The sequence below is a fragment of the Fusarium oxysporum genome, chromosome X, assembly GCF_013085055.1.
Source record: "Fusarium oxysporum Fo47 chromosome X, complete sequence".
Classification (NCBI taxonomy): Eukaryota; Fungi; Ascomycota; class Sordariomycetes; order Hypocreales; family Nectriaceae; genus Fusarium; species Fusarium oxysporum.
Genome location: NC_072849.1, coordinates 339,241 through 361,396, shown reverse-complemented (window position 1 = coordinate 361,396; position 22,156 = coordinate 339,241). Strand labels below are relative to the sequence as shown.

At 47.7% G+C, this 22,156-nt stretch overlaps 10 protein-coding genes across 10 annotated transcripts; 3 read left to right on the top strand and 7 right to left on the bottom strand.

The window, feature by feature from the left end:
• Window positions 1-19: 19 nt before the first annotated feature.
• Window positions 20-488, bottom strand: FOBCDRAFT_279929 (uncharacterized protein; the record flags this gene model as incomplete). Its single annotated transcript, XM_031190946.2, has 2 exons — window positions 20-166; window positions 312-488. The coding sequence occupies 2 exons, from the start codon at window positions 486-488 to the stop codon at window positions 20-22; spliced, it is 324 nt and encodes a 107-aa protein (XP_031032177.2).
• A 764-nt stretch (window positions 489-1,252) lies between these two features.
• Window positions 1,253-3,022, bottom strand: FOBCDRAFT_207031 (general substrate transporter; the record flags this gene model as incomplete). Its single annotated transcript, XM_031190944.2, has 5 exons — window positions 1,253-1,675; window positions 1,725-2,187; window positions 2,238-2,555; window positions 2,606-2,863; window positions 2,946-3,022. The coding sequence occupies 5 exons, from the start codon at window positions 3,020-3,022 to the stop codon at window positions 1,253-1,255; spliced, it is 1,539 nt and encodes a 512-aa protein (XP_031032175.2).
• Window positions 3,023-3,595: 573 nt separating this feature from the next.
• FOBCDRAFT_279927 (alkaline-phosphatase-like protein) lies at window positions 3,596-5,461 on the top strand (the record flags this gene model as incomplete). Its single annotated transcript, XM_031190943.2, has 2 exons — window positions 3,596-4,049; window positions 4,098-5,461. The coding sequence occupies 2 exons, from the start codon at window positions 3,596-3,598 to the stop codon at window positions 5,459-5,461; spliced, it is 1,818 nt and encodes a 605-aa protein (XP_031032174.2).
• Window positions 5,462-5,538: 77 nt separating this feature from the next.
• On the bottom strand, window positions 5,539-8,269 carry FOBCDRAFT_244058 (uncharacterized protein; the record flags this gene model as incomplete). Its single annotated transcript, XM_059610579.1, has 8 exons — window positions 5,539-5,896; window positions 5,953-6,029; window positions 6,078-6,266; window positions 6,297-6,615; window positions 6,662-7,144; window positions 7,332-7,526; window positions 7,575-7,978; window positions 8,183-8,269. 8 exons carry the CDS (start codon window positions 8,267-8,269, stop codon window positions 5,539-5,541), a joined length of 2,112 nt encoding a protein of 703 aa, XP_059465954.1.
• Window positions 8,270-10,023: 1,754 nt separating this feature from the next.
• Window positions 10,024-11,613, top strand: FOBCDRAFT_244057 (uncharacterized protein; the record flags this gene model as incomplete). Its single annotated transcript, XM_059610578.1, has 6 exons — window positions 10,024-10,162; window positions 10,220-10,300; window positions 10,340-10,395; window positions 10,445-10,533; window positions 10,593-10,773; window positions 10,984-11,613. The coding sequence occupies 6 exons, from the start codon at window positions 10,024-10,026 to the stop codon at window positions 11,611-11,613; spliced, it is 1,176 nt and encodes a 391-aa protein (XP_059465953.1).
• Window positions 11,614-12,553: 940 nt separating this feature from the next.
• FOBCDRAFT_279924 (uncharacterized protein) lies at window positions 12,554-14,181 on the top strand (the record flags this gene model as incomplete). Its single annotated transcript, XM_054707064.1, has 4 exons — window positions 12,554-12,651; window positions 12,701-13,440; window positions 13,634-13,928; window positions 13,980-14,181. The coding sequence occupies 4 exons, from the start codon at window positions 12,554-12,556 to the stop codon at window positions 14,179-14,181; spliced, it is 1,335 nt and encodes a 444-aa protein (XP_054563039.1).
• A 316-nt stretch (window positions 14,182-14,497) lies between these two features.
• FOBCDRAFT_147046 (Alpha/Beta hydrolase protein) lies at window positions 14,498-15,531 on the bottom strand (the record flags this gene model as incomplete). Its single annotated transcript, XM_031190938.3, has 2 exons — window positions 14,498-14,544; window positions 14,757-15,531. The coding sequence occupies 2 exons, from the start codon at window positions 15,529-15,531 to the stop codon at window positions 14,498-14,500; spliced, it is 822 nt and encodes a 273-aa protein (XP_031032169.3).
• A 2,310-nt stretch (window positions 15,532-17,841) lies between these two features.
• On the bottom strand, window positions 17,842-19,164 carry FOBCDRAFT_207025 (ankyrin repeat-containing domain protein; the record flags this gene model as incomplete). Its single annotated transcript, XM_031190937.2, has 1 exon — window positions 17,842-19,164. One exon carries the CDS (start codon window positions 19,162-19,164, stop codon window positions 17,842-17,844), a length of 1,323 nt encoding a protein of 440 aa, XP_031032168.2.
• A 269-nt stretch (window positions 19,165-19,433) lies between these two features.
• Window positions 19,434-20,111, bottom strand: FOBCDRAFT_232155 (uncharacterized protein). Its single transcript, XM_031190936.3, has one exon. The coding sequence runs from the start codon at window positions 20,077-20,079 to the stop codon at window positions 19,507-19,509; it is 573 nt and encodes a 190-aa protein (XP_031032167.2). The 5' UTR covers window positions 20,080-20,111; the 3' UTR covers window positions 19,434-19,506.
• A 576-nt stretch (window positions 20,112-20,687) lies between these two features.
• FOBCDRAFT_264548 (monocarboxylate transporter) lies at window positions 20,688-22,099 on the bottom strand (the record flags this gene model as incomplete). Its single annotated transcript, XM_031190934.2, has 2 exons — window positions 20,688-21,993; window positions 22,041-22,099. 2 exons carry the CDS (start codon window positions 22,097-22,099, stop codon window positions 20,688-20,690), a joined length of 1,365 nt encoding a protein of 454 aa, XP_031032165.2.
• Between the last annotated feature and the right edge of the window lie 57 nt (window positions 22,100-22,156).

Genomic DNA, 22,156 nt, shown 5'->3' with positions numbered 1-22,156 from the left:
CCGGCCGACGCTAACACACTTAACAGATCTGCTGGTAGTCTCCAATCAACGGGCACACCGTGACAGTCTTGCATACTGGGTTGGGGTAGCCCGGGAAATAGCCGGGGCAGAACTCGGCAGTGAAGCGGGTGTCCATATACTCCGACCAAGTGGCAGCAGGAAAGCACTACAAAAGGTGTTATTAGCACTTGTTTCAGTATAGCGGGCAGCCCTCCAGATCAAACCCCTCATGAACAAAGGAATGAAGGAAGCCAAGCGAAACACGCCAGTTGCGGTCTGACTTGTAGTTAATTTGAGCGAAGGTGGCTTACATAATCTTGGCCATCGACGTTGACGTTGCTGCCGGCGATGTATGGGCAATAGCCGCCGATTTGTGTCTCGCCAGCGTCATTGGCGCAAGCGCAAGCCTTGACATGTCTTCCAGCCCTGGCTGCTGGGGCGGTAAAGACAGCCGGAAGCGCGAGAATGATGGCGAGGAAGTTCTTCATTTTGGGTGATGATGTTGAGACTGACGAGCGTGCAACAAATAGTTTCTGTTGATGGCACGGAGGCAATATTGTAGCTGGTGAAGAATGCTGTTTAGGAGCGGCGTAATTGCTATTTTATAATGCTATAAACACTTGCTTGGCAGTTTTAGATGTTGCATTCCCAAAGCTCATCGTAAGCATTACAAAGATATGTTCCTGCTAATCTGGAGATTTATCCGATAATGTGTTCTAGTTACATTTCAATCGTTGACTGAATATGATATGTTTCTTTCATGAGAACCTGACTAGGTTGCACTGCAACTCATATTCGGTGAGAATAGTTCGCGATGTATAAAGTCCGTTTCACGGACTTTGCACTTGGCCCCTGATAGAAAGACCTAAGCAGGTAGGTTATTGCCACCGGCCCGTCCTTGACACCAACCGCACCAATTGTTACTCGCGGAGCACTCCTTAAATGGTTGCTGGATATAGGACGGCGCGGGGTTATGCATATTTATTCTGGGCGGCCTTGGCCTAATACTACGCTGGGGTCGTAACACAAATTGGCTGTAAGGAGTAGGTAGGATTCACGGATGGCCTAACATGGATTGTTTCTCTATGCGGGGAACATGAATGGCCAGTTTGTTATATACGGTCCTATAGTTATTAGGGGACATAGAGTAGGATGTGGCTACATGAACTGATTGTCAAAGTAGGAAACTTGACATTAATGGCACCTATTCATGACTTAGTCAAATGTTGTCTATAACATGCTGCCTTGACTACTACACCAACTCCTTCACCTCAGTCCTGGGCTGTTGCTTCGAGTCACTTTCAAAAGCTTCCTCTGCTGTCCTGGTCTCGAGAGAACCAAGCTTTCTCAAAGGCTGCCCACTTGCAAACAGCTGATCCACTTCTTCCAAGCTTCGGCCCTTGAGCTCGGGAATAAAGAAGTATGCAAGAACGACCATGGCTACACAGAAGCTTCCGTAGATGAATCCGACCTTGGCGCCAAGTCCTGCATAAGGCTTGCTCAGAAGATAGGGAAGCGTGAATGATGTTACAAAGGTGGTCAAGACGGAAATGACGGAGGCGAGAAGGTTGGTCTTTTCCTTGATGTGGCTGGATGCTGCTTCAGACAGGACAATGTAGGAGACAGGCGCCCAAGAGAGGGCATAGCAGGAGGGAAAGAGTATGAAGGAAGCCACCTATGTATTATTAGTAACATGTAACCTTGTAACTGGGCCAAGCACTTACGAGAGTATTCTTTTGTATCTCATTGGGGTTTGGGATGGCTCCAACTGATCCGACAATAAATAGAAATATCGCCATGCCGGTACCACCAATAAGCAGCAAGACTCTTCTGCCAACCAGGTCGACAGTGAACCACGTAACAAAGAGGCATGCAAGACCTACGACAGAGCCAACAACAGAGAAGACGAAGCTTCTTGCGCCAAATCCCTGAGACAGGTAGAAAATGACCGAGTATTGCGAGGCAAAAGCCTGGCCTGTAATCTGCTGTCCAAACATGGCGAGAATAGCTACCATAGTGCGGCGCCTATTCTTAGCATCGAACAGTTCAGCCCACCTACCCTTGTGATCGTTGGAGTGGGCGTGTTGAATGGCCTGGATCTCGAACTCTATGTCTTCTTCAGATTTGTCCTTTCGGATTCGGCGGAGGGACTTGGTAGCTTCCTGTACGTAGTCCTTAGCAAGAAGCCTAGCAGCGTTAGTACAATATAGATGACTATGAGGGTCGAGAGTAAATACCATCGGGGACTTTCAGGGACCCAGAACCATAGTACGAGCAGGAACGTAGGTGCAAGGAATTGCAAACCCACGGGAATATGCCAAGCAGCGTTGGTCTTCATCGAGCTGGTACGCCACGTAACAAGCGACGCCACTAGGGCGCCGAGGTTGATCATAAGCTGGAGTGAAGAGGTCACCAGGCCGCGCAGTGCTCTGGGGGCTGTCTCGGCTTGATAGATGGGAACGACGACGATAGTCATGCCTGTCATGGCGAAGGAGATGAAGCGACCGATTGTGAATTGTGCGGCGGTGGTTGCCGTAGTTTGCAGGAGAACACCACTGTTGAGGTCAGCCAGGATGCGCTGAACAGCGATAAAAGGAGCACTTACACGAATGAAGCAATGATAAGTCCCATGATGGCAATTTTTCTTCCCCATCGCTCAGCAATGATACCGCAAGTCACCGTACCCAAGGCCTTCCCAATAAATGGGACAGAGGTCATGACAGATGATAACCATGGCTGAAGGGAACAGCTTCCTGTCTCCTTGTCACAGGTGCCAAATTGACGACCGAAAGCTTGCATTCCTTGAACGGATCCAAAGTTGCCGACGTCATAACCGAAGTTGAATGAGCAGAAGCACATATACCTATGAGAAGTCATCAGTAGGTGTTGAGCAAGTGCGAATTGGATAAATATGGGAATAGCGCAGCTGTGTGATGTTATCTTACATTAACAGGAAGAGCATGGTTCCGTTCATCTCGCTGAAACGACCGCTTTTGGCGGCGGTGATGATGTTGTCGGCCATGATGCTGTACGCTTTCAATGCTGACCGTAACGGAAGGTTAGAGTTAAATGCCCAGGGAAACAGTCGTTAGATCTAATTGACCGCCGCTATTGCCAATAGATGCAATGTCCAGAGACAGAGGTTGGTTACGGTCTTTATACAAACACGACCCTTGCCAACCAACAATAAGACTGGCATTGAAGATCGAAGACAGGGCGTCAATAGCCACAGCTAACCAATAACGCCATTCAACCCCAGAATCAGGCAAAATGCCAATCGACAAATGGTAGACCCGAGACCTTGGTTGCTATCTGGTCGTCCCAAAGAAAGTGGGTAGGAGTATGAAGACCCTAGCCTCACCGGCAGCGAGAGCCGGCGCTAAATCGGATCAGTCATGGCCGCGGCTCCGACAGAGTCAGCGGGACCCGGAGCTATCTCTTTGGGGGTTTGAGGGCAGCACCAGCGTAGTACTAATTTCTAGCCGATGCGTCTTGAACCATAGATTGAATTTGAAAAGTCTCTGATGTTCATGTTTTATTACATGTGTTGTTTATCCTACCAACATCTTCTTTCGCCGTGTGGCCAACATCAACAATGGGCTCTTTACCATCTACACGACCGAATTTCCTTGTTATCGTCGCAGATGATCTTGGCTTCAGTGACTGCGGCTGCTATGGCTCGGAGATCCAAACGCCAAACATTGATCGTCTTGCGTCCGAAGTTGGAGGAATTCGCTTCACAGAATTCCATGTCGCTGCAGCGTGTAGTCCTACGCGATCTATGCTCATGACGGGCACGGATCACCATATCGCTGGGCTAGGTCAGCTCCAAGAGATTACCAGGAGCTCACCTGCTCATAAAGGCAAGCCTGGCCACGAAGGCTATCTCAATGAGAGGGTTGTCGCACTTCCTGAACTGTTGAGAGATGGCGGATATTTCACCTGCATGAGTGGCAAGTGGCATCTGGGGCTCAAGCCGGAGCATCATCCGAATAGGAGGGGTTTCAAGAAGAGTTTAGCTCTACTCCCTGGATGTGCGAACCACTACGGTAAGTGAATTATCATGTGTAGTTCTAGTGCACCTCTGACGTATAAAGCGTATGAGCCTGAGTATCAAGACCCTAAGTCTGAGCCGGGCAAGTTCTTCGAGACAGCTGTCCGAGCCCTCCACGCCGAGGACGGAAGGTTCCTTGCCGAAAGTGAACTTGGTCCTGACTGGTACTCCTCTGACGGCTATGCCGACAAGCTTCTGAATTACCTCTCGGACCGAACAGGGGAAGAGCGCCAACAGCCTTTCTTCGCGTATCTCCCATTCTCAGCACCGCACTGGCCACTCCAAGCTCCAAAAGAGACATGCGACAAGTATCGTGGTTTCTATGATGAAGGACCTGAGGCTCTGCGACAGAAACGTCTACAGAGGCTCAAAGAGCTTGGTCTGATTGATGAGTCGGCCGTGCCTCATCCGGTGACCACTGTTCCCGGTGAACCTGCTGAGTGGGACCAGCTGGATGACGAAACCAGAGCTGCTAGTGCACGTGCTATGGAAGTCTATGCTGGCATGGTTGATCGTATGGATTGGAACATTGGCCGAGTGATTCAATATCTCAAGGACAAGAATGAGTATGACAACACAGTCATTCTGTTCATGAGTGATAATGGAGCTGAGGGAGCGAGCTATGAAGCTTTTCCTCTCGTCGGCTCTACCATCATGGACCATGTGCATAAATACTACGACAACAGTTTAGAGAATATTGGTCGTGGGAACTCTTTCGTCTGGTATGGCTCGAGATGGGCTCAGGCGGCTACAGCACCTTCGAGGCTGTATAAGATGTTTTCGACAGAGGGTGGATGTCGAGTACCCCTCGTTGTCAAACCTACGGCGGAAGCCGCATCAAAGGCAAAGGACAGTGTCGTCACAGATGCTTTCTGCACAGTCATGGATATCGTTCCCACCATTTTGGAATACGCTGGTCTGGGCCATCCTGACACCTACGCCGGAAGACCAGTCATGCCTCTCCGCGGCAAAAGTTGGAAATCCTTCCTCGACCAACTAGATAAAATGTCGCGATCCTCACCAATCCACGACAAGGACTATGTCGCAGGTTTTGAAGTCGCAGGTTCAGGCGCTCTCCGTCGCGGACACTGGAAGATCACCTACGTCCCAAAGCCAAAGGGCCCTCAAAGATGGGAGTTATTCAACATCAAGAGAGATCCTGGAGAGACGAATGACTTGGCTGAAGCTGAACCTGAGTTAATGGTGGAGATGCTGAAGCTATGGGAGGAGTATAAAAACGAGGTCGGCGTGGTGGGATTGGCGGGCGAATTCCCGGGCATGACTGGTAAGCAGGGGGCTCAGCAGGATACCATCCAGGATGAGATGGAGGACCCGTATTCCTGGATCAAGTATATAAAGAGACCGGGGATTACACCAAAGGAGTTGATAGGCATTGTTCCAGTTTAAATAACATTCAAGCACGGTAGTTAACGCGGGTGGTTTGAAGTCATGGTCAAGTCCACCATAGACACAAATGACTTTCATTAGACACCAAAGTCCATCTCATGCTGCTCAAATACCCAATCCGGTAGAGAGAATAAGTCCCAGGTTATTTCGTTGGACATATCCCCAGCAGCCTGGGTCCAATCTCCCACGGAAGTGACTTCATTGCCAGGCACTGCCGAAGAACTCGGCGGTTGAGCTAGTTGCTGATTCCAAGGTCTCAAAACATTCGCATCCTGAGTAAGGTTTCGAGACGAGCTAGCAAATGATCCAGTCGCACTCTCACGTCTGTCCTGGTTCTGGTTGACGTCGTCGTATGCGCGGCGAAAAGGTGCGAGGTCGGAAAGGTACAAAGCTTCGGGAGGGCCACTGACTTCTCCTGCATCATCTCCGGTGCGCCTATACGTATGGTTTGATTAGAGACTGATGATAATAGGCTTGGGTGGTATACGTACGAAGGAGGCGTGACACGACTATCGTCTACCATGTCGTTGAATCCAAATCGGTCAAGAAGACGTGTCAGTGCCCGACACTGGAAACGTCAGCATGAATGCTTCTACATGAAGAGGGGGATTTTTACTGCTCGTTTTGGTAGACTTCCGCGAGCCTGCTCACTTAGCACCTTCATATTGAACATGACGTCTTCCTTAAGCCCCATCCGCGTATCATGCTCATTGCCACTCAGTGAGGCAGCGTACACGATCATGATCTTGGTCGCTTCATAAGTTGCCGCATAGGTTGTAGACTCAGCAAACAGAAAGTTCAAATGCTGTGCCATCATTCTAAGTATCCTGCTAACCTGGGCAGCATGATGACGACAGACATCTTGACAGTGCGAGATAAATGCTTGGGGAGCTGCGCGGAATGCTGCTGCGAGTGGAAAAGCGAAGCCAGGGATGGATATCCGTGTGAGGTCGCAGACGAGAATATGGTAGGAGAGATGAAGATAGAAGAGTGATTCCAGAGTATTCAGTTCTTTGTGAACATATATGCTGAACTCTGTCAATTGTAGCTGTGATGAGATACTGTTGTTCCAGGCTTCTAGAGCATCAAGAGTCTGTATGAATGGAGACTGGATATTGGATATATCCACACCGTCTGGATTGGTGCGGATAAGGCTGGAAGAATTAGCTAAAGGTCTTATTAAAACAGTGAGGGGCATACCGTAAGACCCTGGTCCTCATGCTCATCAAGTAGATCAGATTAGAGCGCAGGTTATATCTCTGCAGTTCCTCACCCGAAGGGAACGAGTCAGAGTTCCGAGGCAGAAACAATCGCGCCTCGGTATCCGAGGCTTGAGAAAGAAAGGACTGGTCCGAACTCGGAAGAGGGATCTGAGGTGCTCCGTCCCTCCACCTCAAGTTCTCATTGACACCACTACCGACGATGCTGTCTAGGATGAAGCATGACCATAGAACCCTTCTTCGAGCTTCGATTAGGATATTATCCTCCGAGACTTCCCCACTATTGCTCGGCGGAGTCGGGCGATCGAGAGCGAGTAGTCGAGCGGCACTATGGCAACACCCACAGAGCATAAAGGCTAAAGCGTCTTGACCGGTGTGCAGGGCGAACTCACATAGTAGCACGAGAGTCTGTGTGTGATTAGCCTCTTTTCTAGGTACTTGATGTTGCATAGACTTACCATGGCTGTCATTAGTGTTGGTTTGCCTATTTCTCTCATAACGAGAGCTTGTGACTCTTCTGCCCAAATCTTTCCAGGGACACTAGAGGTATTAGGCTGGGTATTAAAATTTGAGCTGCCTTCAAGCTCTCTAATACTACTACGGGTCAGTATGTCATACTCGTGTTATGCATCAGGGTGCATGGAACAAACCGTAGTCCATGGGCGCCCATCGCGTAAAGGATTGCCTCGCCATAGTCTTCCACTAAAGACCCCTTATCAAGTGAATGGTTGAACGAAGGCTTGTGGAGAAAGTCAAGGCATCGAAGAGTAGCCACTCGATTGAAATAAATCCCTGTTACTGTTTTAAGAGTCTGTAAATCCCATGGAAGAGGCCTGTTCTGTAGTCTAAACTTTGTCAGTACCAAAACTACTCTGAGCGATCACAGTCATTACCGGGCACTGGGTTCCAGTGGAGACATTGAAGATCGGGGATCGAAAGCCGTACCGGGGGAGATGTCAGCTACATCAGGTCTCGGCTCATCACTCCGAGGACTCTCTTCTGATACATTTGATCGACTGGTAGCGCTGGGTCTCTGTCGCTGAGGGTAGCGACAAGCGAGACTCCTCTGAAGACATCTCGAGCAGGCTGGCCGAGCCTTGTCACAACGACCCTTGGCTCTTCGGCAAGCCTCACACGAGCCAACACGCCGTTTCTCAACACCAGAGGCACGATAAACAGTCTCAAGCGTAGCGCCCTCAAGCCTGCTCTTCGTTCCTGCGGCTACCTTGTACCCGGGGCAATCAACGCCTAGGGTCTCGCAGTTCTGACAACTCGGGATAAACCCATCGCATTTCACCTAGAAAGTTAGTAGCCAATCATAAGGGCGACGAATAATGGAAACAAACCTTGCGGGAGCGACAGACGAGACAAGAAACCCCTGACTTTGATTAGCCCATTATTCTGCTGATGATCTTTGCATTACGATGTAAGGGAATGGTTCTTAGGACCGGCTCTCGCTTCCGAAGCTTGCCTCAGTGTCTCAAGAGCCTTAGATACGTACCTTCAGCCGAAGATGCTTGAGCCATAGCCGATGTTCAAACACAAGCAACACAGCTGAATCAACGCGCTCAGCAAACGACAAGGTCATTTGAGACAGAACATAAGAAAGATCGGAAGGAAGTATTCAACTTAAGATTCTTGTTGTTGAGGTACATCTTGAAAATGGCCTAATCGAGGAGGGGCTGGGCTAGCCACAAACCCCGCATCATCTACTGACGGGAATAACACTAACACTTGTTGATCTCCAAACGAGAGTCCAAAGACAGGGAACGGCTCCGAATACCGCCGCTAAGTTATGCATGCTATGTATGTTGCGATCTACATGACCTGGGAGAGAACGGGTTCAACATTCTCCAGGTTATTAATTTCGTAGTCAAGTTAACAATGCATCATCTTAATGGAAGCTTCGATCCGGAGAAGCAATTGTAGGGGAAGATACAGCATCCCTTACCAGTTGCTGGGTAATCATGTTGTTATTGTGATTAAAGGACCGATGGGAATTAGATGAACCGTCTTACCATTAGTAGGAATATCTACGATGGTAGTAAGACAAAGATTAGAGACCCAGAATTATACAAATAAGTGGATCTTTCGACATATCTAGTAGATCTTGCGTGCTTTAGGTGGCACATAACGCGATATGTCTGTCCTAGTCAAAAAGAAAACTCCGTTCATACTCGAATGCCAAGTGAATATTCTTCATATATCCCTTGATATTGGGTACCCATGTCTCATATAATAAAACTCATCCTTGAACCATTCACATACGATCTCAACACCAATCCGATAAATCTAAACCTTTGACAATAAGATCCAAGACGGCGTCACACGCTCAAGGCGGCAATTGGGCTACTGCTAACTCGACCAGACCGCGGCGAAGCTGCCAACCATGGCATGCTCGACGCCTACATGCTTGGCTGCCAGCTGCGCAAGGTGAACGCCGGGGAGAAGTCTATGGCGCAGGCTATCCAAGACTTTGAGAAAGAAATGATCGCCCGAGCACAGGAGGGGGTAAGTCTTAGTCGAAGGGCGTGTTTTGAGGTCCATGATCTGGATGCAATCACGGAGTCGAGTGCGCTGTTTCAGTATCCGCAGATTGCTCGTATGGAAGCTGCTTTGTCCCAAGACATTTCTGTTCCATCTTAGCAAAAGAACAAATGACTTTGTTACTGCTTGGATATCTCCACTTGGAATAACAAATTGATTTCAATATCAACATCTGGCAGTCCAAGAATTTAAATCAACGTGACACATTTAGACGTCCTATCTCTTTCGCTTCAAGCATCACATGTAGTGCACCCAACGAGGTGAATTTCAAGTCCCGATGGCTAGAGCCAGCATGTTCATCTGGCTAGACTCGGTATCAGTCAGCGGAACCGAATTAACTTCAGCTTATCTGCCACTGACTCCTACTCCCTTGCCTTACGGGCCCCAGGTACGCCACACCAGTAAATAGCATACTTTGAAAGTGCGGAGTACCACAGTCTAAACTGACAATGTATACCCATGCCCATTTGGTGCTTAATTCCAGTACAATTCTGTACCAGCAGATGGAGTGAGAGTATTGGCACTAGATACGCATCCTCAAGGTCCGGACCATTATCACTGTATATGTGGTGCAGATCTGACTTGCGTCGGCTATCAGGCGAGAGTCCCATAGCCGCTTCTTTTATGATATCTTCCCGGCAACTCATGATCCCCATGTATCAGCCTTGTCATAAGTACTTAAACTAGGCAATTCAACCTCCAATGATCATTTGTGGCACCCCAGGAACCTAGACTCTAGTACAACCATCAACTCGATCATTTCATCACTGCAAGCCAGTACTACAAGTGAGAAACATGGCAGCCAATCTCGAAGAGCATCATCTACCCAACAGACTCGATGGAAAAAACCATGAATCATCGGAGATGTCCAAGGACATAGAGACCGAGCTGGGCGTGGAAAGAAAAAAGGATGCTATATCTATCCCTGGTACCAGTGAGCCAGTGAAATCTTTCTAGCAAAAGCTCGCCAACCTCGGTGTCGAACTCCGAGGGTTGGAACCTATAACACTGGAGCTGAGAATTACGTCAATATTCTCACACTATCCTCAAAAACGTCCATGGGGCTTCTTCCGTAAGTACTACCTAAACCCTCAGAATATGCAATATCTAGCTGACATGACCGCCTTGGGCTTACAGGATTGGTATCAGGGCCGCCACGACGCTTGGGTACGGGCTGTCACTAGTGTAGGCAGCTCCCATGATTATCTGCCTACAGCTGATTCTTCTCATACCGCCTTGCTACACCCTCACCCTCGCACCGCTCCTCGGTATGAGACAGTGGTGTCAGTTTCGTTACGTCTATGGGTAAGTCGTGGATTGACAGTTTTTCTGTTGCTTCCTGACATGCTGACGGACCCTTGTAGGAAGTACTTTAACCAGGTTATCTCATTCGTTGGCCTGTTGGGCACTGCCATCTTTGGGATAGTCGCCTCTGTCACAGGAGGTCAGACACTCGCCTCGGTCAATCCAGGCACACTCTCCATCGAAGGAGGCATCGCCATTATTCTTCTCATCGCCTGCTTCATCGGTTTTATGGGCTACAGAGTCCTACACGGGTTTGCACGATATGCTTGGATCCCCTCGGCATTTGGCGTCGTCATTCTCATCGGCTGCGCTGGCGACCAGCTTCATCAGCAAGCACCGTCGTGTGCAACGGGCGCAAGACCCTGGCTTAGTCTCATCTCTTTGACGGCAGGTATTTCATTTGCTTGGGGAGGTATTATCGGTGACTACGCTTGTTACATGCCGAAGAAGGCGTCTCGCTTCCGTCTTGCCTTTTACTTCCTTTCCGGATTTGGTGTCATATTCTCACTGCTTATGATACTTGGTGCTGCCTTGGGAGGCGCTGCCCTCATGATACCTACCTGGGCCACAGCCCTTGAGCGAGGCGGAACTGGTGCCGTTGTTGGTGAGATCCTGATCTCACGACTAGGTAGATTTGGGAGATTCGTTTTGACTATCCTCGCCCTCACCATGGTCATCGCTTCAGCAAGAGATATATACAGTATCTCCCTGGCCGCGCAAGCTGTGGTTCCATATCTCGAAAGGGTTCACAGGGCCATCTTGGCACTAATCACAACGGGTGTGCTCATCGGCGTGGCAATCCCCGCTTCAAAGTCATTCATATCATCACTCTCGGCACTGGTCTCGATCCCATCCTACACATCTGGAATCACGGTAACCACCTCTCTTATTGGGTGGTCATGGTTCCGAAGAGCAAACCCCGTTAGCATGGACCCTGCCGTCTGGGATGATGGCAAAGCTCTCCCATCAGGAATTCCAGCCATAGCTACTTTTGTCATTGGTTGGGGTCCAATTGTTTGTGGCATGGATACAGTATGGCTTAGAGGTCCTTCGGCTGAGATTGTCGGAGATCTGGGGTAGGAACTGGCTATTATCACTGCCATTGTTATCTATATCCCTCTGCGAACTTTGGAGATCAAATATCGTGGCCGACTTTGACAAATTTATGGCAGATATGTAGACAGGCATAGATATGTATTAAATTAGTCATTGCAAAGAACAAATAGTTCTGAGATAAGCTGATGCTGGAAGATTATCTTCCTGGGCCTCGAATCCTGTACCCTAAAGCCATGGTTCGGCCGAGTTTCAGCAGCATTCATGATATTAAATGTGTTTCGGTCGATTTACGCTTTCCGTGATGAAAACTGGCGATGTATATGAGTGCCCTGACTATTCTTTGATCGACCTATAGCATAGGCAAAGACCGTTTCTTAATAGATATTGTAAATAGCTTTTTCGACATGACGGTCCTCATAGACCCTCCGTGATAAGCTCCCTCTCACAACGAGCTGCTTACCCTACGTGGAAGTCCACATGAAACAGCGGGGAGAGAATGGGCTGTTCCCGACCAAGCTAAATCTGCACTAGTAATATGAGAAGGTTTGTGGGTAATCTCCGTCTAGGCTGAAAATATCTAGCGTGTCTCTTTTTGCCTTTGTCTGATTCGGTCTTTACTCTTTGGGTTGTGGGGTCCAAGATCCACAGGTACCCCTGTAAATCTATTGACTGCCATCTTAGCGAGACTAACAACCCCTTCCTTCCATTCCCTGACCGGTTCCCACGGCTAAAGACGCCAAAGTGCAGATTTAACCAGCTTGGCCAATAAGTCGGTCACGTCTCGAATCCATGCTTCGTTGTATTGCAACGCCATCTTGCGTTTAACAGTACCCTTCAAGGTCCGCTTCATATCTTGGCCCATGCCGAGCCTTTTCACAATAAACCAACCCAAAGCATGTAGTACTTGCGGTAGCGTGTTCTCTTCCAAAAGTCATCTTGCTAGACACGAAAGGTCTCGTAAGTCATGGTATCCAGCTACAAGCGATCCACAAGCTCACGCTATGCAGATATGCCGGATCAGTATACTCCGTGCTTCTTTTGTGGACGCCTGTTTTCAAGAGCGTGAGTTTCAATACCCGCCTGTACCATGTACCATAAGCTCAACCAATAGTGACTCGGCACGGCGGCACGCGAAACAATGTGACCAACGTGCTGGTCGGCCTATACCCACAGATGTCAAACGTGGTAGGGGTCCTAAGGCATGCGATCGATGTGCGTTGTCCAAGTTGGCATGCGACACTGATGAGCCATGCGAGACCTGTCTAAGCCGTGGAAGGAGATGTTCTTACGATTGGGTAGAGGGGGTCCTAGATGCCCGCTCTAAGCCTACCAACCCAATCTCTTCCGCACCTCAGGTCGAGTCCTGGGACCCCCGGGAAGCTTCTGCAAGGACTCAAGACTCAAATGATGCAACCCGATCAAATGTCGCGAAAAATGAAAAGACTCTGTTTCTCCTTCGCTACATGTCTCCCGATAACAAGAACATTCTCAATGTTTGGAATGCCCTAGAAACATCATCTGCCCTCCCCGATGAGGCTGGAAGTCCGCCACGTGACCTCTTAGAAGATGTTGGCCAATTACTATCTCATAAGAATATCGACGTGTGGAATTTCCCACTGATTTGGAATAACTTGATGCCTTCCGGCATGATACTCGATCCTTTGGAAGCAAAAGATTTGGGAGCACCAATTTTTGGTGACCTCAATCGAACTTCGCTTGACCAGCGACTACCTGAACTGTTGGATCTCATTCATCTTACTGATGCTTGCGATGTCTCCTCTGCTAGCCGTAGCTCCCGAATAAATGCTCGCTTTATCTTTGAGAAGCTGCTCGGTGCTCACCATAAACAACGTATATCAAGCCCTCGAAGCCTTCTTTCGGAGAATGTATCCATATCACGTCATGATTCACCGCCTAACCTTCGCTGTCGAAAAGATATCATCTCGACTACTATTTGCTATAATCGTATCCGGCTCTATTTATAACAATGCTGAAGAATTTTCCGACATAACATCTGAGGGGTTCGACACTTAAAAATCTATAGTTTTTGAGCATAAAGAATTTGAACTGATGATCAATGGGGATCACGATTGTGTCTCGAAGACCTGTGATATGCACATCGAGCTTTTGAATGCAACTGTTATTGTCATATATCTCCAACTAGGAATGACCGACAAAAGAAAACGCTGTCGAATGCGAATGCTTCGGATCCATATGCTTGTCAATGCTGGCCGAACTCTATCACTGTTTACGACTCGCAAACTGGCTACGCAAGAAACGTCCTGTAGTACTTTTGCAGAACGGTGGTATGATTGGATCAAGACAGAGAGAAGGATACGGTAAGTCTATACAGAGTGCGCTTATGATACCCCCTAACTCTTTGCTTGCAGAACAGCATTTGCAATATTCCTAATCGACAGTGAACTTGCTATATTCTTTCGAACTCTGAACCAATCTCTCAAGTCATGGAAGTGTTACTGGGATAAGAAGCTCTCGCTTGAGAAGCTCTGCAACGCTGAAGATCTTGCTGAATCGAGACTTGGAGAAAGTTTGTACTGGCTGGCACGACTATTAGTGCATATCAAGCCATAGACTCGTCAACATTAGGATCCAGCCCTAGACTCTCTGGATTGGCTCCATCGCCTGATCCAGGACCACCGAGGAAAGAGTTTCCTTAGATTTATCATATCATTAGCTATTAAAAACGACTGTTAGCTCCATAAAGACCACAGAGTTGCAGTCAATAAGGCTTACATCGATGCCTTTCTGGGATTTTCTGAAGTCACGTTGGGTTCAATATATGACATATATTTCTTCCTTGCCATGCCGGTGAATAGATTCCAACAAGATAGAATCACGGTGCTGATAACCCATGGAACCACATAGGACCTTCTCTGTCGTAGAGTTATTAGGATTTGGTTACATATACTGGCTCATGAGAACTAAGTATCCGTACTGTGTTTGTTTACTTGAGGATATCATGCAAGCGTTTGACTGATGACATGTTCTTAATGTATTATTGAGTCGCATAAATGGACCATTCTTTTGACACTGGAAGTCTCTTCTAGTCGATCCCGAGTTCAAAACCACTAGTCATATGAGCTATCCTACCTGTCCATCTTATTGCTTACTCGTCACCTGCTTCACGAGATCTGAAAGCTCAAAACTCACAGCTTCTGGAAGCTCGACAACCGGAAAGTGAGATTCGCCGTTAAGCCTGGCAAAGCTGAACCACTCAGGATGCTTGCGAGCAAACTCCTCATGTGCTGCAAAGTAGGCCTCGTCTCTGGGATGACTGAAGACATGTCGAACCAAAGGGGGATCATTAATAGTCTCAAGTCGCTCCATAGGTGAACCCCAGCGCTCATAATTCTTTTCCACTAGCCAGCAGAAATGAGACCAGTTCTCGAACCCATATGCACCCACGTCGTTGTGAAAATGATCTAAGACGTTCTTGTTGGTGGTGTTGTTGAGCCAGCCTTTGATTAGAGAGGCTTGAGCCTCGTACCAAGTATCCTTGTTCTGGGTCATTTGGAGGTGCTTGATGAACTCAGGAGGAGGCCGAGTCAGGATCAGATCCGTCAGTAGAATAGCTGGAACCCGCTCCTTTCCCAGTCGCGCTGCCATCTCCATGGCGCACCAGCCTCCGTGGGAGTGAGAGATGGGAATGAATGTTTGAACCTGGAGGGAGTCGAGGAGTGCAATCGTATCGCTTGCTTGATCCTCCACACTCCACTTATCCATGGGGTCGCGATTGGCACCATGGCCTCTCCATACAATTCTGATGACGCGGTACTTGCCCACTAAGAAGGGAAGGATGTATTTGTAGCCTCGATGATCTTGACCGAGACCTGGCAGACAGACAATAGTTGGCTCAGATGAAACCATGCCTCGGTCGTCGAACGACAGTTCAACATCATTGATGGTCCGTGTGTACAGCATTTTGGCTCATAGCAATAAAAGATTAGAAAAGAGAAAGTATGTGATATTTTGTGATATAGTTGGCGTTTTAACCATACCTCTGGGTGTACGTCGAGATTCAGAGCCTGATATATACGACAAACCAATAGGGTATGGGCATGGGCAAGGCTCCAATTAATGTTTCGGTTAATGAAACTATATGCTATTATCCACCTTGCACGATGTCACAGACTACTCCTACCCGCTGCACCTCGCTCACAATCTCCTTTTTCATAATATCGCTGCATCACAGTCCCGGTTAAGGTCTCATCCGTTGCGGGTAAATTCCGATAAATGTGGGTTCTTCCCGCGGGAACGGTAAAGAATCTTATATCACTTGAAGATAATTGGCCATTGTTCCACAGTCCCATAACCGTTTTACCGAGCCTTTATGGTATGTCATGGCTTTGTCATTCCCCACAATTGTGTCAGTTAAAGTAGTCGGATTTTGACCACAGCCGCAAGACGGCATTTTAGCCATGACACGGACGGAGTTTGACTTCAGCCTCGTCGCTCAGCTAATAGTCCCAAATGTCAAGGTAACACTTCGTCGGGAATCGGATGCGTGTTGTGAAGTATCCGAAAACTCCCAAAAATCGATTGTCTCAATCCATATACCCGATATATGAAGTGAAAGCTTGTTAATTTTAGTAATAGGTGACTTCTTGGCAATATCAGCCCCCCTCCCTTCCAACTTCTCCGACTTGAAATTAGTGGGATAGTCTGTTAGATATATTCCTTTCGTCTAATATATACAAAAATAGCTTCTTATGTCGCTACTAAGTTCTCCTACTCTTCCAGATTGATAGGCCTAATAAACCACTGGTAGGTATAGGAGATCCAAGGAAGATAAAGATAAAACTTCGGGGAGGAGATATCGAAGCTGCTCACGACGGCAGTATCTTCAAATCTCGCGGCATGCGATATGCCCAGACCAAACGATTCCAACTCCATGTTCCAATCAAGAGCTGGGATGGAGCCCTTGACTGCGCCCAACCAGCGTCCATCTGCCCTCAAATGGTACCGTCACGCCTCGACGCAGTGGCTGGTCCAATCACCACTGGAAGAGCTTAAAATGAAGACTGTCTTGATCTAACAGTGACCGCGCCTCTCAATGCTTTGACAGAGGTCACAAACGCCCCGTTATGGTATTTCTACATGTCGGAGCATACGTATCCGGTGATGGAGATCTCGACGCACACTCCCCTGTTGGCCTCACTAAACGGGACCTCGTGATTGTCAACGTCGCATAGCGACTTGGGATACTGAGATACATGCGCATCCCGGGAATTGCTCCTGCAAAACTCGGCTTGTTTGATCAAATCGCCGCTTTGAAATGGATCCAAGAAAACATTAAAATCTTGTAGGAGACTCGAACAACGTCACTCTCTTTGGGGAGTCTGCGAGAGCAGATGTAACCTTGTGCCTGATGATAGCCGAGGGGACTCAGAATCTTTTCCATAGAGCTATCCCACAGAGCGCCCCTCTTGGAGTCAGACTGATGGATCGTAAACCAATGCTACCGCACCTCTCGGAGCTGGTTTTTAAGCGACTCATGTCTTCTGAAGCACCTAGGACCAGCAAAGAGATGCTGTCTTTGCAGCTAACCATATCCGTCTGGTGCAATGGCTTTCGGACCATCTTTAGGCCATGCACCTCTTCCAATGCTTTCAGAAGTCCCTCAAAGAATCCAGCTAGCTGCACAAAACATTTCCATACTTATTGTACACACAAAGTATGAAGGAGCCCGTTCGCACGCATGAATGATCCCTTGCTGCCTGACTTTAGGCTGCATCTCTTTGAGTGGCTTGTTGAGCGACTTATGGTCTGGCTGATTTCGAGAAAAATCTGTCAAACTCCATAGACAGTATCTGCAGGCGGGAGGCCAATCAGTCTATACAAGTTCGGCTGGTACCCATCGCAAAGACCCTTGCGCTACACTCATGGTCTTGATTCACCTTTCTTACTTGGTACGTGGCCAGACTGGCACGATGCGTGCATGGAGTAGGTTCGAGAAATGTTCTGGAAAGCTTGGGAGACGAGATGAAATATTTATGGGCCTCTTTTGCCCAAGGAGAGACTAAGGGGCTAGGAAATTTTACTATCAGTAGAGATGAGGCGTTTGAACACATTGTATCTCGTGGCATGAACACCCAAGGACCTGTCAGTAGTATTTAACCTCTTTTCGCCCGTCCTCACTTAGACATCGATTGTTTGACAGAACGTTCTTGTAGAATAACCCCGGATGTCCATCTTGGAGCATAGTTACGCATGGTTTTAGAGCGCGACAATCTACTCAGTTTTGTACAGTGCTAAAATGTCATCCGCCTTTCCAATGGCCGCAATATCTAGCGCTGTCTGACCTTTCGTGTTCATCGCTGTAGGATCCAATCCTTTACCCACCAAGAACAGAAACCTGGCTACCCTTCTAGACGACCGTTCTTGGCCAGCCAGAATATGGAGCAGAGACTGTCCCTTAGCATTGACAAACGACCATTCCACTCCCATCTCTTCAAAGAGCGCCCAAATTTTCGGCTCCGTTTCTTCCACAATCTGCTCTTCGAGTTCCTTGTTGACCTTCCATCTATCGCCGCCCCATTTCTTAGACAGAGTATGCCTCTCCTCGTCCATCTTCGCGTAGGTAAGATCCACATTGAAGCTGCTCGCACGGAAGTAGTTAAATACAGGCGTCTCACCAGCTTCGTTCCTAGCGTTGATGTCTGCTCCTTTCGAGAGCAGTAAGTCAATTGTTTTCTTGACAAAGCCCTGCCAAACCGCATTGCCATAATAGTCTGCAACGAGAAGAAACGGTCTTCTGAAGAGTATGTGAAGTGGTGTATCGCCATTGGCATCTCGGACCGTAACGTCGACACCAGTGGAGATTAAAAAGTTGACCTCGTCTCTCGGGTGACCTGGTTTTTGGCAATCTATCGCATAGTGAAGTGGCGTTCTGCTATTTTCGTCAAACTGGTACTGAAGATCTGGTGCCAAAGCGATGATATCTTGAACAAGGTCGATTCCGCAATTGTCGGCAGATACAAGATGGAGGATGTTTCTACCGGAATCGTCCCTGCAACGGAGATCGGCGCCTCTGTCGATCAGTATTCGTGCAGCTTCTGCATCCCCAACGTCCAAAGCAGTTTGAATCAATGTGATGCCATCCCCATCTTGGAGATTGACATCAAGTAGTGGGTGCCGAAGAATCAAGTCGAGGTACACATTCCGCTTGCTGTATGTCATGCCGGGGCCTAAACCCCTTCTTTCCAAGACTCGATGAGCGATTGTAGTTTGAGGGTAGCGAGAATTCGGATCGGCGCCGTGTCTGAGTAATAGTTCGACAATACGACGGCAGGCTGGGCGTCTTGTCATTGCAAGATCAAGAGGATACAGCTCATAGCACGAATTGGGATCTTGTCTCTCCGGCTTCATATGTTGTCCATCCACTGAGCGCCACACTGGTGTTTCTTTTCCGACTCTTCGAGCGTTTGGATCGGCGCCAGAGGATAGCATCGACTCTACCGTGTCGACATCTCTGGCCAGGATTGCATCGGTGAGACACCCGTGATCGACAACGACGACACCGTCTATCGGCTTATTCAACGCGTCCAAGAACATCGGATGTTATTTACGAAAAATAGGAAAATGAATCAAAATTCAGTCAAGGACAGTGACATATTTTAAGCTTCCCACGCACGGCTTAATCTTACTTACACCTACCAAATTGGGTGATATCCAATCTGATTACAGTGGTCGGGCCACCCTAGCGGTTAGGCAGAAGTTCACTAGAGAATTCTTCACATGCAAATATTTACACAAGTCTTTGTGTCATAATAAAAGTGAGAAACTCCAGTTAAGCACAATGGTTAGCGTAATGGTTAACCCAGTGATAGTGTACTTATTTTATGTATTTATAAAATTATTATCCGGCCTTCTCTTACTCAGACCTTATTGACACAGTTAAACGTCCAAATATTCTAATATCTCATCGGTGCTCCTCTCGGGACTTTTATCGTTCGTGTAAACAGCAGCCTTTGCCAGCATTTTGTTGCTCGGGTGGTTTAAAAAGTGGCGGTTGTAGCTCAACTCATGACCTCTGCGTTCCTCCATGATACGAAGCGCTTCATTGGTGTCCTCACAAGGAAGGATAAGAAAGACCGCTTTATAAGAAGAAATAAGTTCCGCAACACGATCGAGTTCCTCCTTATTCTCAAAAATAGAATGGCCCGCCCCGAAATCGAGAATCTTGCCGTAAAACCTATCCCCGGGCTTCAGAGCATTTTGTAAGATGTCCACGACGGCTCTGTATTCAAAGTACTTCCAGTACTTCAACAAAGCCTCCACGCCCTCTTGTTCGTATAGCTTGTTTGCACGGGCATCGTCGTAGTCGAATGGTGCGTAGAGCTCTTTGCGGTGTCGATCAAGGCTGTATAGTTCTCTGTTGAGTTTTTCTGAAAGGACTTTTCCAATGGTTGATTTCCCAGCGCCTTCGGGGCCGATTAGAATAATTGTTGGGCAAGGTTTGTCTGGCATGGCTTCGTTTCAAATGGCCATCGAAGTATAAGTCTTATGCAACTACGGAAAATTAAGAATGAGCAATCGCATACTTGCTTTTATAGATGAGATGAACCGAGAGCCGATCGTGGAGGATCACGGATAAGACGGCTATAGCAAGTGACTCATATCCTGAGTTCGACTGGCGTGTTTGATAAGATGCCGATATCCGAAGCAACGCATCTCACAAGAATGCCCATTGAAACAATGTGAGAACTGCTGACTTGGAGATCCCTAAAGAACCTTTACCATTCTACTACAGCTCTATATGAATTGCTATTTTAAAAGGGTCATGCCAAGACAGAGAGTCTTGAGTTCGGCATGATTATAACTTAATAATAACAGGCCCACCTTTATGCACGCCATTAAGGAGGGCGAATTTTAATATCAAGTACTATAATATCTTTTTATTATTATAAAACTTAAACAAAGAGGAAGAAAATTAATTATCTTACAGTAATTAATTAGTTTCTGGCAAATAGTATCCATTTTACATCTACCTGCCTCCTTTGAACGGGCAATAAACCTAAGTGGTATTTTGCATAAACACATTGCTTGTCCCAAAGACTTTTTCGATGGTCATATGGTCACAGCTTCCACTTTCGTTTCGGTGTTCCGTTGCCCGATCCTTTCATTGCTTCGAGTCTCACTCCAGCAACTGCAACCGCAGCCGAAGCCATAAGTGCTCCAGCCCATGCTGACATTGGAGTGTAGTCGCTGGAGCTTCTAGACGATCCCTCTCCTCGTATGAGTGCACCTGCAACAGGTGTACCCACAAGAGTGGCCAATCCTTGCAACATATACATGACACCAGCAATCCGTGGCAGCTCTTGAACACCAAATAGCTCGATAAGTGCGGCTGGAAATAAGCTGATAAATGCGCTGGCCAGTAGTCCGTATAAGACTGTGAAACTAACAAAAAGACCCCGGGCGGCTGTTTCGTTGTTATCCCCGACTAGTGTGCTTGGAATCCAGATTCCCACGCAAACAAAAGCGGTGAGTAAAGTTGTCAGAAAGAACGAATTGAGCCTACCCAACCTATCTGCGATAAACCCAACAGCAATCTTGCCAATAGCGTTACAAGCATTGCTTACCGCAGTTAGATTTGCGCCTTCTTCTTCAGTATATCCCAGCGTCTTGGTATAAGTGACAGTAAAAAATACTGGGATGTAATAAGCAGCACTCTGAAATAGCGTACTGGCGGCTTGTGTAAAGAATACTCTTTGCCGGACCGTCTGCTTGCTAGGAACAGGAATTTTGAATATGGCAGTGATGGGGGAAAGAGCTGAGTTTTGTCCCGAGAGATGTTTCGCCATTGATGGCTCCCATTCAAGAATAAACCCGGAGATGCAGATGAGTATTGTAGCAACACATCCAGCTAGCCTTAATGTGTTTCGGAATCCCAAGCTGTTGATACAGGCCGAGATTGCAGGTGTCCAAACTAAGCCGCCTATGCCTGTGCCAGCAGATATAATGCCCATTGCCAGGCCTCTCTGTTTTTCAAACCAAGTAGGGGCAACTGTCATGGAAGGCACAAAGGAAAAGCCGGTGGCAAACCCTAGCAATAGTCCTTGCGCAAGCTGGAAGTGCCACAGAGCTCTACCAAAGCTTGCAAGAACCGAAGCTACACTGAACAGTATTCCACCGAGGCATACCACAGGTCGAGGGCCATAGTACTTTGTCCATGCCATGACAAATGGAGCTACTATAGTCATCAGTGCGGCTGATAGGGTCCCGATGAGATCAATAGTAGCGGATGAGGCGCCAGTGAAAGGAGTGCCTGGTGTAGGAATCATAGCTTCGTAATGTTCTTGATACACTCCGAAACTAAATAGGAGGCCGCATGCCGTGAAGTTGATCATAAAAGAGGCAAAGACAATTGATACGTATCTCCTGCTATTCATCAGTAAGAAGGTTGGTTGCGGAAACATGTAGCTTACCATTTCGAGTATTGCAGTTGATCACTGGTACCCTCTGTCTCCGAATTAGTGGCAGCCATTTTGAAACACGTTATCTGTGTCAAACAATCTGCTTACGATATCTGAAATTGAATATG